The following is a 15,362-nucleotide window of genomic DNA, read 5'->3' as shown; positions in this document are numbered from 1 at the left end:
ATCAGTGCTAAATGATCAGTGTATCAAATAAATATTGAAACCTGTTTTGAAGCAATCTAAACTTTTAGCAGAGGTCATGCACTACTTAATTGTAATAGCAGACCAATTCTTCTCAAGGGTCTCTTCTAAGAAAGAGAGAGAAAAGTATAATGGTTGGTAATGAAATTGTTAGCAGTGAAAGATATCTAAACGGGCTGGACTACGTTCAGCAGCAAAAAACTGTTAATGCAGAGTTAAGGTTGCTTTGTGGTATGTTATCCTCTTGCAGAATGTCTAGTTGAGCAAAACTTCAAACTTCTGAAAATCATGAAATCCACCGTTGAGGTTGCCCATGAAACCTTAACTGTGTCCACTCTGAGCAGTGCCCCATTAACACACACACTCTGCCAATCCCACAGTTGTTGAGATATACAAGTTCTTCATCTCTTACAGTCCATTCACTCTCGCTCACAGGATTCCATCTAACCCTATTAAAGGACAAAAGCAGGGTTGGGGGAAATTGTTGCCCATGCCACATTCTCTTTTCTCTTGGAGCTGGCAGTAGCCAACGGAAATTACTTGCGTACATTTCAGGAGCAGGTTGTGTGTTAGATGTACCTATGCTAAATGGAGAGGCAATAGTTGGGCCTTATTGGTAAGTGCGTGGATTACTTTGAGATGTGTGACAGAGCTGTGATTGTGATAGGAAATCTATGTTTTCCACCCTCTTACGTGTGAGAAAAGGGAAGAGGTGCATATATTCCTTCAGGGTGCACTATATGCATCATTTCTGTGCATAATTGTGTCGGTTATGTTGGTATCCGGGCATAGGGCTTGTATTACAATGCGCATTTTCAACAAGGAGATAGAATATGAGTGGATTCTACTGCTTTAATGATCCAATTCTATGTGGAGAAAACATTATGTGATTGGTACTGCAACTAAGCTCTGTCTTTTGGAGTTTCCGGCAGATTTGTTGGCTTCCAAACGTCTTTGGTCTCCAAGCCTTTGTATTGCTGAGAAGGGGACTTTGGTCCAAAGGTAAACCTCTGACACCTTATTTGCATTGACATGACCACTTCCTCTGAAACCAGACTAGCTGATGCAGGATCTCTATGGGAGATGCATTACATCTTTTTCTGGCATGGAAAAAGCAAACAAGACCACCGTGGATACGGGGTGGGTTTTGCAGTCCAAAACTCATGAGCACCCAAAGTTGAACATCCTGTTGTAATATCAGAACATATTATATTATATCATCATCATATGTATCACTAAATATACTTACTATATATAGCTTTGCCAATATCCATATATGTCCCAACACTTTCCTCCATTTCTGAAGAGAAGGACTTATTCTATCAGCAGCTTCATAGTGTCATCAGTAAGCTACCATCAGGTGAGCGATTGTCTGTTGTCTGCTATTCCACAGTTCCTGCAGTCTCCACTGCTCATTGGAATTCTGGGTTAAGCTCCCAATGTATGATGGGGCAAAAACATTGTTGCGGGTGGCTTTGGGTACGTCGTCAGCCCCCCCACTCCCTCCCGGGAAACCAATGGCAGACTGTCATTTTGCGCCTTTTTTCCTGGGTTACCCATGCAGATGCCATACTACGGCAAGCATGGAGCCCGCTCAGCTCACCGTCACTGTACGTCTCCTAGGTGCTGCTGACAGACGTGGTACTGCATTGCTACACAGCAAGAGCTCCTTGCCTTTGCGGCAGATGGTGCAGTAGGACTGATAGCTGCCATACGTCTCCTGGAGCTCCTGGCACACCTTGGTGGTGTTGATCAGGGGCGCCTGGACAGACATGGCTTTTCTCCTCTTAGAGCACCACATGGGAGCCAGAGACTCCAAGTCATTCTCTTCTTGAAGTTTCGTCTCATGGAGATTCAGTCCTGACTGGAATATCATGTGAGCTGGAGGCTTCTGCGTCAGGCTGCTCTCCCAGCCGGCAGCACCGCGCGGTCGCACCTACCCCTTGCTCCCATGGCTCATGAAGCCTGGACGGTAGTAAGGAGCAGTTCAACTATAGGCTGAGCAAGTGCAGAATGGTGGTAGAATGTGCCTTTGGACATTTAAAAGCTCGCTGGCACTGTTTGCTGACTAGGTCAGACCTCAGTGCAACCAACATTCCCATTGTTATTGCTGCTTGCTGTGTGCTCCATAATATCTGTGAGAGTAAGGGGAAGACATTTATGGTGGGGTGGGAGGTTGAGGCAAATCGCCTGGTGTCTGATTTTGAGCAGCCAGACACCAGAGCGATTAGAAGAGCACAGCAAGGCACGCTGTGCATCAGAGAGGCTTTGAAAACCAGTTTCATGACTGGCCAGGCTTCAGTGTGACAGTTGTATGTGTTTATCCTTGATGCAAACCCACCCACTTTGTTGATTTTTAATTCTCTGTAAGACAACCACCCTCCCCCCTTCGAAATAAAGTAACTATTGTTTTGAAACCATGCATTCTTTCTTTATTAATTTAAAAAAAAAAAAAGATACTGGACAAGGTAGCCCAGGTGGCATGGGGGAGGAGGGAAGGACAAGGCCACATTGCTTATTGTAGCCACACTAAAAATCAAACTGTTTGAATGACAGCCTTCTGTTGCTTGGGCCATCCTCTGGAGTGGAGTGGCTGGGTGCCTGGAGCCTCCCCCTCTGCTTTCTTGGGCGTCTGGATGAGGAGGCTATGGAACATGGGGAGGAGTGTAGGCAGTTATACAATGGATGCAGCTGGGATCTGTGCTCTTGTTGGCTTTCCTGCAGCTCCAGCAGACGCTTCATCATATCATTTGCTCCCCCAACAGACGCTTCATCATGTCCGTTTGCTCTCCCATTAGCCTCAGCATCGCGTCCTGCCTCCGCTCTTCTCACTCACTCAATTCTTCCCTGGCCTCTGCCACTGAATGCCTCCATGCATTAAGCTGTGCCCTATCAGTGCGGGAGGACGGCATGAGCTCGGAAAACATGTCATCGCGAGTGGGTTTTTTTTCGCCTTCTAATCTGCGATAACCTCAGGGATGGAGATGATAGGGGGAGCGTAGAAACATTCTATGCTCTACGATTCTGGGGGGACTGCATGGTCACCTGTGCTGCTGAGTTTGCCATGCTGATCAAACAGGAAATGAAATTCAAAAGTTCCCGGGGCTTTTTCTGTGTACCTGTCTAGTGCATCGGAGTTCAAAGTGCTGTCCAGAGAGGTCACAATGGAGCACTCTGGGATAGCTCCTGGAGGCCAATACTGTCAATTTGTGTCTGCACTACCCCAAATTCGACCCAGCAAGGTAGATTTTAGTGCTACTCCCCTCGTCGGGGAAGAGTACAGAAGTCGATTTTAAGAGCCCTTTAGGTTGACGGAATGGGGTTGGTTGTGTGGACACAGTCATTTTTAAATCGACAAACGCAGCTAAAGTCGACCTAACCCCGTAGTGTAGACCAGGCCTTACATAGACTATGCATTTGTATGCTGCAAAACAAGATTTTCACTATGGAAATTCCATCATACTAAAGAAAGCTGTTGCCTACACATTCCTTGGTCTTTTGTGTTGCTGATGTGAAAGTGTTGCCAATGTATTACATATCTCAGGGAAGATATGTCCTCTGTTTATACCTCCCTGAATGCTGATGCAGCATGGAATACACTTGGAAGACATATCTATACAGCTTCAACTTTAGCCTTTGATAAAAAGATGGTACAAGATAAAGATTGGTTTGTGGCATATTCTGAAGAAATGCTCCTAGTCATGGAGGCAAAATGCACAGCATTCCTCCAGCACAACATGGACCCCTCTCCTGATGCATGTATTAACCTCAGATTGGCCAAGGGCGCATTGCAACCAGTACAAAGCAATGTGCTTAATCACACATGGCTCTATTTGTGCAAGAAGATACAAATCTGCTTTGCACAGGAGGGTGGACTGGATGACCTCCTGAAATTTCTTCCAACCCTAATCTTCTATGATTCTGTGAAATGTCCTTGAGAATGGAGGTCTAAGAGATACGTATGATGGCATCAAGAAAGCAATAGGTCCTTAAGCCAGGAAGACTGCTCCACAAGCATCTTCATTGCCTTGGTCATCTGTACCAGGTGCATTCCAAAGGACCTATCATATTGCCTCTATATAAATCTCTGGAACCACCCACATCTTGAATATTGCGTGTAGATGTAGTCACCCCATCTCAAAAGGAGATATATTGGAATTGGAAAAGGTACAGAAAACGGCAACAAAAAAGATTAGGGGTATGGAACAGCTTCCATGTGAAGAAAGATTAATAAGTCTGGGACTTTTCAGCTTGGAAAAGAGACAACTAAGTGGGGATATGATAGAGGTCTATAAAATCATGATAGGTGTGGAGAAACGAAATAAAGTAGTATTATTTACTCCTTCTCATTATACAAGAATTAGGGGTCATCAAATGAAATTAGTAGGCAGCTGGTTTAAAACAAACAAAAGGAAGTATTTCTTCACACAACGCACAGTCAACCTATGGAACTCTTTGCCAGAGGATGTTGTGAAGGCCAAGACTATAATAGGGTTCAAAAAAGAGCTAGATAAATTAATGGAAGATAGGTCCATCTATGGCTATTAGCCAGGATGGGCAGGGATAGTGTCCATAGCCTCTGTTTGCCAGAAGCTGGGAATGGGTGACAGGGGATGTATCAGTTGATGATTACCTGCTCTGTTTATTCTCTCTGAAGCACCTGTCATTGGCCACTGTTGGAAGACAAGATACTGGGCTAGATGGACCTTTGGTCTGACCCAGTATGGCCGTTCTTATGTTCTCCTGTATGGAGAGCCTGAGGATGCTCCAAGGCCACTGAGCCAACCTGGGCTAAGGTTCAAGGAAGTTTGCAAGAGGGATTTTGAAAACTCCCCCAAGCCTTTGCACTGCTTCTGAGGGGTGTGGGAAATACATTTTGGTATTGTTGTTTTAAATTAATTATTACTCAGTATTAATATGTCTAATAAGGAATCTGTTTGACAAAAAACATTTCCTGAATCTTTTTTGGTGTCTGTATTGTTAGACATACTTGCTGACGGGTATTTTGAAATAAATTACCAAAATAATTGAAACTGGTGTAATTATATAGTTTTTACAAATAAAATATGCATAATTTTAAAATATTGTGCACAGAATTTTTAATATTTTGGTGCACAGTTTCCCCAGGAGTAAAGGGTGTGTCAGAATAGTGGAAGTGGAAGGCAGAGTAAAGACTGGGGCCTGCAGTTTTTGATGTATGTTCTGGTAATGGTAAGATGTTTGCTTGTGGGTGGAGGTGTAGAGGCTTTGTACTGTTGAGTGGCTTACTTTTCATTTCCTTGTTTTTGTGGGTTTGTTGAAGGAGAGACAATCGTAACTGCTTCAGAGTTTGTGTATTATTTACATTCTATAGTTAGTTTTCTCACTGCTTCTTTAGTGTTCTAGAAAAAGGCAAAGCACAATAGCATTAGAATTGGACTAGAAACATTTCTGTTTCCTACAGGAGTTAAGCTGCTTCTAGTTCAGAAATAAACAATGACTCATACTGATCAGGGTTTTTTATGAAAACCTAATTATCTATTTTTATTTATTTTACTTACTCACTCCCCTGGTGGTTATTTCTTGAGGATGCTTTAATTCTTTATACTGCAGTTTCCAAAACTCTGTGCAGATGATGAATCCAGTGTCATTTTCTCTCCCTAGGGTCCAGTTGTCCTTGGTGGTGATCAGAAGCCTGAAGATTTGATGAAACAGCAGGGCCGATTAAGTTCCACATCAGTGGTGAATTCCAGAAGGAATAAGGGACTACCACATTCCTCCTCTTCCATCCAGAAGGTCCCTTCTGGAGAGAGACCGTGTGATTTGTCCTCCTGCACCCCTTCCTACTTCATGAACATTGTGGAGAAACAGGTTAGACTTTAGGAAAAACATGAATGCAGTGTTTATGCAGGAATACAGAGTAATGCAGAAGGAGCCTGTCTTTTTAGCACATCTTATATCAATAATAAGACTTACTGAAATAAGTTCACAAATCACATAAGATAGTGCATAACTTAGTCTTATCATACTCTCTGTTCATTAATGGTTTAACTTTTCTTTATAATTCATTTCAGCTTTCATTTTCCTGATCTTAAATAATGATACGTCCTGTGGTGTAGGTAGTCATCAGTTTTTTGTTTTTTTTTAAACTTGTGAATAACTTGTTTTGCTTTTTTTCTTTGGCTCTCCTAAAGACCTGTTATGTTTCTTTCATACTCTGTACAAGTCATTACCATTGCTAAAGAGGTTGGATGACCATTTCTAAACTGTATGGAATTTTGAAGCCTTCCTATTTCGCGGTTGGTAGCTAACAGAGAGGTAATTAGAATCTCATAATTATAGTTGTTCTGAAGATATCTATCTCAATCAGTTCCTGCTCCTGGGTTTACAGTTCTAAGCCATTGGATCTAGCAGGCATCTCACCTCAGCCTTTGGAGGTTTCCAAGGGTTGTTCCATTGCTCACATGGGGACTTTCTTTGAAACATGAAAATACTCCTATAATAGCCAGCTGAGGCAAGATGAAAAAATATGCAGTTAGAAAACCCTTAAATCTGCATTTGATAGTTTTGGTTACTTTGTGAATCTTCTGTATAGATATATACATAGGAGGCAGCATACTTGCCTCTCAGAGAATGGCCCTTAACATGATCCTCCATACCTAGGCTTGCCAAGCTGTATCAATGAAAGCTGTATTCAGCCAGCCAGTTAGATGTCTTGCTCTTGGAGACTATAGAACCTACTCGGTGTCAAATAAAATTAAAAAGCTGGATGGACTTTCTAAAGGCCTTAGTCTGGTTTAAGATGGATGTCCAGCACCACTTGATCTTTAAAGAAACTAATGATAAATGAATCAGTCACTATGACCTGAAACTTGCCTTGTTGCTTGTTATTGCCATCAGGAAAATAACCTGTGTAAGAAACTTGAGCTCATAGTCCTAGAGTAGCTCAAAAGCAGCTTAGTTAGTTTGAGTGGAATCAAATTGTTTTTAACTGAGATTTACAAGTAAAAAAGGTAGCTAAAGCAACTTTATATTACATTTATATTATAAATTATATTATATTTATATGGGTGTATTACAAGATTACATATTGACTTGTTGCACAGGCTTTTTCTAGATTAGGATTCAAAAGTATGTTGTGTTAGATGTTGGCTGACATGTTCTAAAAGGGCAGTGTAGACAAGGCAGTTTACATTTTAATATATGCCAGGCTGGTCAAATTGAAGGTATGCTTCATCTTGACCAGGTTAGTATGTATTAAAATGTACACTGCCTTGTGTAAATTGGACTGTTGACGTGTTAGCCAACTCTTTTTCTGAAGCACCTCTTAATTCCTAGTCTAGACAAAGTTACAGAGGCCAGAAGCAATAAAGCTTGACATGCAATGCTCCAGTAAGAATGGGTTATGAGTGCTTATTGCTCCCAAGTGCTCCACTGACACACTCACAGTTGAGTGCTTGGCAGGGGAGATTTGATTTAAATCAAATTGAAATTAAGTCATGATTTAAATCACTAGTCAGGAAGACTTGGTTTAATCATGGATTTCTACATAAAAGTGCATTCTTGTTGGTTGTTATAACCTTAATACATATTCTTCACAACTCAGATATACGTAGGTTTCAGTTTTATAAGGTGTACACTATACATTTTTAAAGTGATTTATTTTGAAAATTTTTCAGATTAGTTTTACAGCTATATCGGAAAATGAATGATTGTTTAGTTATTTCATTTACCAAAGGTAATTGAAACAGATAGTTTAGCTCCCAATGACTTCATAAATATCTCGAATTCAACAGGTTAATCATTAATATTTGGAGGATTTTCCTGCCATGCTGTATTAGGAGAGCATCATCAGACAGATATTTAAATGGTTTTATTTAACTAAAACAACAACGTTATGTATTCTGGATTTTTTTTTCAACAGCAAACATACATTTAACAAAACAAGCATATGAATTTTTTAATTTAAAGATTCACATTTTTTAAAATCAGGTTTGTTTTTGTTAAAATTAACTAAAATAGTTAAATGAAATATTTAAAAAAGCAAAAAAATTTTGTTCAGAAACTGTCATCCGATTAGGCCAGTTCTTGATACAGTGCTCAAAACAGTCCACTATGGAGTTCCATTGCACTTCTTGTGGGAGAGTTAGCTTGGTTCCTCCCACTTCTTCAGAGCTGCTGCTGCAAAGTGGTTGTTACAGAAGTATTTTGCAATTTCAACATTATTAGCCTTTATTTCTGGAATACTGAAATCTTTGGCTAGGAGGTGCATCAAATGAGCACTGCACCTGCATGTTATTAGCTTGGGACGCTCTTCATTCTCTCCTAAATTTCTTCTCATCTTGGATACATTTGCAGCATTCTGTGTGACCAGGCTGCATAATAGACATTTGAATTTTTTTCACAGTTTGTTATAGCTTTTACTGCTGCTACTTATAAGTATTCTGCAGTGTGTGTGCATTTCCTGATGTATCAATTGTTTCTGTAAGGAAGACATTCCCTTCTTCTGTTGTCACACAAGCACATACAACAGGAATATTGTGGACACTGCTCCACACATCAAGACTCAGGTTAACAATTTTACCCTCTACACCTTTTGCACACTGCTCTCTTTCTCTTTCATACACTTTATCCAGCAATTCGCCTGCGACATCTGCTCTGTTGGGTGGACTGTATCCTGGTCTTAATGACTGAACCATGTTAATAAAGTGTGAGTTCTCAATCATACAGAAAGGAGAGTTTGTTGCATAAACAAACAGGGCAATTTTTTTCATCAATTACCTCTTTTTGTAATCGGCTGGTTCTTATCACAAACTTACCTATGGTTGTTTCTGGATGATGGAGATTTATTTTTATTTTTTTGCTACAGGTGGTATACTGTGGCTATGTGACATACATGATGTGACTGAAACACTATCATTGGCAGATAACTCTGAAACTATAGAAAATGATGGTGATCTTGAATGTGGATAGTCTTCAGAATCTTGTATGTTGAGGATGGATTCTTCTAAACAAAATAAGTCAGTGCCGTGATTTAATTATTATTACCATACAGCTCATTTAGTATTACTCATTGCATTCGCTGACGCTCAGTACTACTTTAAAGGTGAAATTGTAAAATTGCTTATTTCGGCTATTTATTTTTTATCACAACCACATCTATAATGATAGTACCATAGAGTAACTAACAACCATATTTTTTCCTCAAACATGAGAATTCAAGAATAGTCCTGAAGGAAGACAGGCAGTCCTTAAGAAGGAAGTATGAAATAAAAAAGTTTACCAACCTGAAGATATGGATGTGCATGTTCAGATATGTTCCTTTCATCATTTTTAATGCAGTTTCCTCCTGAGAAGGAACACTTCTCATGATGTTGTTTCATTCAGGCAACCAGGCCTTTCATTTCTTTGCTGCACTGTTTGCGTTTTGCATGCATGCCTGACTTACCCACAGGTAGAGGAACTTCATTAAAATATTCCCAAACTAGGTCTCTTTTACGGCCTGCTGCCATTATAGGTTTTCCCTTTTAGTGAGAGAATGGTATGGTAGATCTCAAATCAATGAAGTCTAAACTCAGAAAGACCTCAAGACTTCTGGAATATGCTGCTCAAACAGTTTCACTTTTGTTTCTACTGCCTGTCCCTCCCTTCTCACATTTATCTCCAGACTTCTCCTTGTCCAGATCTATTCCGCCCCCAACAATCTTCTATTCATTGAATGTTTTGAAACTATGCACATTTAGAGAGAGGTAAGGGATTGACTCTGTGTACACAAATTTGCAGAGGGACAATAGGGTTGAGGTCTGTTATTTCTCACCTTTATTTATTTATTTATTTATTTATTTATTTTTATTTTATTTTAAAACATTTTTGCTGTTAACAAGCATGTTATCTCTAGAGAGACAAATCCGCAGTTTGAGAACTAAGCATCTCTGATGATATCTTCTAGACCAGAGGTCTCAAACTCAAATGACCACGAGGGCCACATGAGGACTAGTGCATTGGCCCAAGGGCTGCTTCACTGACACCCTCCTGCCCCCACTTGCTGCCCCCGGCCCCGCCTCCACTCCATCCCTTCCATGAGGCCCCACCTCTTCCTTGTCCCCACCCCAACCGTGCCTCCAGGGGAGGGGTGCGGTGTGTGGCGGGGGCTCAGGGCAGGGAGTTAGGTGTGGGGTGCAGGAGGGGCGCAGGGGGCTCAGGGCAGGGAGTCCGGGCAGGGGTTGGGGTGCAGGAGGGGCTCGCGGTCCAGGCTCCAACCCGGCGCCACTTACCTAGAGTGGCTCCGGGGTGGCAGCGGTGCACACAGGGGCCAGGGCAGGCTTGCTGCCTGCCTGCCCTGGTGCTGCGCCGGGCTGCTCCGCTCCAGGAAGCAGCCAGAACCACGTCTCTGCAGGGGGCACACGGCTCCCTCCAGGTACCTCCCCCGAAGCTCCCATTGGCTGTGGTTCCCCTTTCCCAGTCAATGGGAGCTGCGGGGGGTGGTGCCTGGAAGCGAGACTAACGCACGGAGCCCTCGGCCCCCATCCCCCCACTCCCGGGGACGCTGGGGCATGGTTCCTGCAGCTTCAGGGAGCAGCACGGGGCTCGCAGCGCCATGGGGTAGGCAGAGGAGCACATGGGGGGGGGCCACGGGGAGCTTGGTGGGCCGCATGAAAGAACCCTATGGGCCGTGTGTTTCAGATCCCTGTTCTAGACTGAGCACTGAGTCCCATTGGGTAGATAGAAAGATTAACCTAAATAATCTATACAGAAGCCCCTGGAACTCCATAAGATTGGGTCCCTAATCCATGAACTATTGGAACTCATTTACAAAACTTTCCTTAAACATTACATGAATATATTGTCTCATACTATAGAATTAGAATTTATAATCCTTATTCCATGATGAGATATCTTTGAGCTATAATGTATCTTAATTAAAACTATCTTTAAATAGGTTTTTTCCTCAAAGTGTTTTATCAAAAAACTGATTTAAATAAAAAAAGCAGATTTAAAAAAAAAATTTTTTTTTAAATCATTGATTTTTATCCACGGCGGTGCCTAGTCAAATGCATTACAGAAGTTAAGTCTGTTGCATCAAAATTTACCTTTAATCAGCCAAACTTGTAATCTTATTTCTTTTTTAAAAAAAAAAGAGGTTAGTTTGACAGGATCTGTTTTTCATAAATCCATTGATTTCTTAAATATTGGCACAACACTGACTTCTTCCTATCTTCCAGAACTTCCCCTGTGTTCCAAGACTTATTGAAAATCAACATTAATGGTCCAGCGACTCCACAGCCAGCTATTTTAGAACTCTTGGATGTAAATTTACTGGACCTGTAGATTAAAAATGTCTAAATTTAGTAGCTACTATTTAACATCCTCCTGAAATATTTAATGGAATGGAGAGTGTGTTATCATATTATATGACTATATCATCTGGTTTTCCCCCAAATACAGAACAGAAATTTACTGAAAATTTCCGCCTTTTCTGCATTATCGATAATTCTGTCATTTCCACTTAGCAGTGGACTAATACCATTGCTGTCTAGTAATGGACCAATATGTGTTCCTAGTATATTTAAACACCTTATTGTACTTAAGTCTCCTGGCCATAGATTTCTCCTTGACCCCTTTGCTTCCCTTACCCATTTTCTACAATTCCTAGCTTCTCATTTGTATTTATTACATTCAGCTTCCTCTTTTTTCAGTTTATTTATTTATTTTTTTTAATTTATACCTACCTTCACTTCCCCTCTAAACCAGGTCAGTTTTTTAACCAGTATGGCCTGCTTGCTCAGTTGTGGGATTGTGGCTTTTTGAGCAACTAGTGAAGTGTTTTTCTGATTAAATTCTTCCTGCGAGCAGACTTCGCTCATACTTGTTTATGAAATTGGCTGTTTTAAAGCACCAGGTATATATGTCACTGGTCTGATCTTTATTCTGTTTTCACATTATAAATATCAAGTCATGATCACTTGTATCAAAGGTACCATTAATTTTAGTTTTGTGATCAGTTTCTCTTTATCTGTCAAGATAAAATCTCCAATAGAATTCTCCTACTTTTTGAGTTAAGAAATTGTCATCTGTAATTAGAAATACCAAGGTTGTTTTAATACTGGCAGCGTGAGACCTCCAGCATATGTCGCTCGATGTGAAGTCTCCAGTGATTGCACAGCTGTTTTTCATACATATTAAAGAGGTGCGTAAGGAGCCAGTCACCCTCTTCCTTAGTGTGATTTGGTGGTCTGTAGCAGACACCAGCTAATACCCCATCTTGTTCTTTATCTGTTAGAACATCAGTTCATAAGAATTCAAAATCATTCATAGAAAGGAGTTTCGGCCTGAATATAACTGGCAAGGATGGGGTCAACAGAGGCTGTCTGAATGCAGGCTCTGGCTGCTGTTTCCAAGAGCAGCATTTTTAAGTTGAACCACAAGGACTCGCTGGGTGAAATTCTATAGGGTGTGTAATTCAGAAGGCCAGATTAAACTATTATAATGGTCCCTTGTGTCTTTAATCTGTGAAATAGTGTTATTCTCATTTTACAGATAGATAAATGAGGCAGAGAAGTGAAGCAGCCTACCTAATGTCAAACAGCAAATCTCTGGTAGATTAAGGAATAGAACAAATATTTTGTCTTAGTCACAAAACCATCCTTTCTCCCTCATGGATAATCAGGGAACATCAAGTATCGGGGGGTAGCCATGTTAGTTTGTATCCACAAAAACGAGGAGTCTGGTGGCACATTAAAGAATTCTGTTAGTCTTTAAGATGCCACCGGACTCCTCATTGTTTTTTTCAGGAACATCTTGACCAGGGAGCCAATTATCTGAAAACAACTTTGTGTGTGTGTGTGTGTGAGAGAGAGAGACAGACATGCCATCTTATATCCCTGCATACTCTCATAATAAACTTATTTGATATTTTTATTCACATTTGATTTTTCTGCCATGAGAAGTTGACAGTAATTGAGCCAGCAAATCTGCTAATTTGCAAATAAATTTGATTTTTCACTTAATTGACTGGAGAGTAAAACACAATGTCAATGGATCTGTCTTCAGTTGTTGTTTTACATTGTTACAGTTTTCTCTGGTATACTGATAGCCTGTTTTTAATCTCTGGGTTTATCCAGTGGAACAAAGTGTATTATGGATTTATCACCGGACTGGTAGTCAGGAACTGCTGCACTTTAACCCCAGCGTTGTAGCAGTGGAAAAAATTACTAAACCTCTTTCTCCATTTTCCCATCTGTAAAATGGGAATAGTTGTACTTGCCTGTCTCAGAAATGTAGTGGGAATTTAATTGTGCTTTGCTCCGCACATTCATGTGCCAGTCCTTTTCAACATATACATAGAGCCATTAGGTGAACTGGTCAGAAAGCATGGACTCAAGTGCTAACAGTGAGGGAGACACAGCTCTACCTATCCTTCACCGCATATGACCACACCATTACTGCCAACAACTCACTTAATGAGTGTTTGTTCAGGACAATGGTTGATTTTAATAGAGAATGTCTTTAATATTGGTTTCTCTGCTTTGAAAAAGATCAAAACCCATCACCTTTTTTTGTTTTAAGTCTCTCTTTATCAGCAGCACTGATAGGAATTGTTATAGTTCCTCAAAAACTATGTAGATTAATTGCATACTAAAGTGCAGCCATCTCATTGTAATATCTGACCACAATATTTGTATTGTATATTTCTTGGCAATTGAGTGAATGTAAATTTAAAAAAAAGTCTAGAAAACTCCCCACCAGATTGTTTGTTTCATAGCCAGTATGAAAACATCTTTCAAATCAAGAGAGAGAGTTCCATCAGATGACTGTTCAATGGCCTTTGTAAAATGAGTTTGTGGTCTTGGGCCAAAACACCACCCCACTTGATACTACTGAGTCCCTTCTTCGGCAGTCTCCAAAGAGAGGCCAGAGGGCTGTGGAGGATGAATTTCCCTTTTGCCTTTAAAGGCGCTCCCTTCAAGTTACGGGTGGCAGAGTCGTAAGGGGAAGTTTGCGCGGCTGCTGCTTGCAGTGTACTACTGCTTCTTCTTCAAGAGGGGCCCCGATAGATGCTCTACTTCAGGTGTGCCTGTGCATCTCGAGCCCTTGATTAGAGATTTTCTGTTAAGTGTCTGTCTGGCCCATGTGTGCTCTGTGCAACCTCATGCTGTGCTCCAAGGGCATATAGGGTTGCTCAGGCGAACCCGTCAGTTCCTTTTCTGTCACCTCGACCTGAGGTGGAGCTCTAGCGTGTTTGCCTTGTGCATGCGTCAGCATGTTTTGTAGTTGTTGTTTAGTTAGTATATAGTTGTGAGAGGTTTCCGTTTTTCCTAACCTCCTCTCTCCCCCTTTCTCACCCATTTTTTCTGGGGAGCTTATTTGACATGGAAAGGCATTCCTGGCTTGCCAGGTTTCAAATCCTGACTCTCTTGTCAGGAGGCTGTCCCAATAAGCGATGGCCATTCTAAGCGTATCCATTGCTTGGGAGAGTTCCATATCTCCCAACAGTGTAACTTTTGCCGGGACCTAAAATCTAGAGCTTGGAAGAACTGGAAGACAAAACTGAAGCTGCTACTCATAGAGCACTTCCTTCGACCAACTTCTGATTCAGCTCAGAAGACAGACACTCACCCCCTCCCCATACATTGATCTCCACATAGATTCAGTGCCCCTTTGGCTAAGGTCTCACTTAAGAAGTTAAAGATCTCTGAGGACTCAGGGAAAGCTCCAAAAAAGTGGAGCTACAGTATCCCACCACAAGGAGCGAACTCCCAAGAAGTCCAGTCTGCTGCAAGGTCTGCGATTTCTGAGACCTTGATGTCTGGACTCGGTACCATGGAGGGGAAAGAAACTTTCTCTGGTATCGGCAGAGCAGGGATATCCTAGAGCACTTCAGAGATATGTGGTATCAGCAGGGCCCTGGTACCATCTGCCTCCAGATCAGCACAGTTTACTTCAGACTTACCAATGCCGCCTTCCCACTTGGCTCCATCAGTACGGACAGATTTGAAGCACACACCTTCATCCGCAGTGCCTTCAAGCTCCAAACCGTTGGTACCACCCAAGTCAACTGCTGAGTTGGTACCAACCCACTTGGTACCACAGGAATTCCGTTACACCAGGGACTTGTCAGTGTTAGACAAGCTGGAGTGCTCCCTGTTTGTGGGTACCAGATGACTCTTGGTACTTAGACCCCAGTCTCCAGATTACCAGTGCTTCCCAGTACTGCAGGAGTCTACACCCTTAATTAGTCTCCTTCTTACCATTATAGGAATCCATACTTTGATGAAGATCCCTGCCCACGTCACAGATGGAGGGATCTGTCCTAGGTACCACCTCCTCTCCTGTATGGGCTTCTCCAGTGGCCATACTGGGATCCT

General features: G+C 41.6%; 1 protein-coding gene across 14 annotated transcripts in view; it reads left to right on the top strand.

The window, feature by feature from the left end:
• LOC140907905 (KAT8 regulatory NSL complex subunit 1-like) overlaps positions 1–15,362 on the top strand; it is a 147,126-nt gene that overhangs the window by 69,204 nt on the left and 62,560 nt on the right. For all 14 annotated transcript variants that reach the window (XM_073334933.1, XM_073334934.1, XM_073334928.1 and 11 more), the window contains one exon: positions 5,662–5,868. In XM_073334933.1, the coding sequence (XP_073191034.1) occupies positions 5,662–5,868 (207 nt within the window). The remainder of the gene's footprint in view (positions 1–5,661; positions 5,869–15,362) is intronic.

This window comes from Lepidochelys kempii, chromosome 2, assembly GCF_965140265.1.
Source record: "Lepidochelys kempii isolate rLepKem1 chromosome 2, rLepKem1.hap2, whole genome shotgun sequence".
Lineage (NCBI taxonomy): Eukaryota > Metazoa > Chordata > Testudines > Cheloniidae > Lepidochelys > Lepidochelys kempii.
This window is presented reverse-complemented; position numbering and strand designations above follow the sequence as displayed.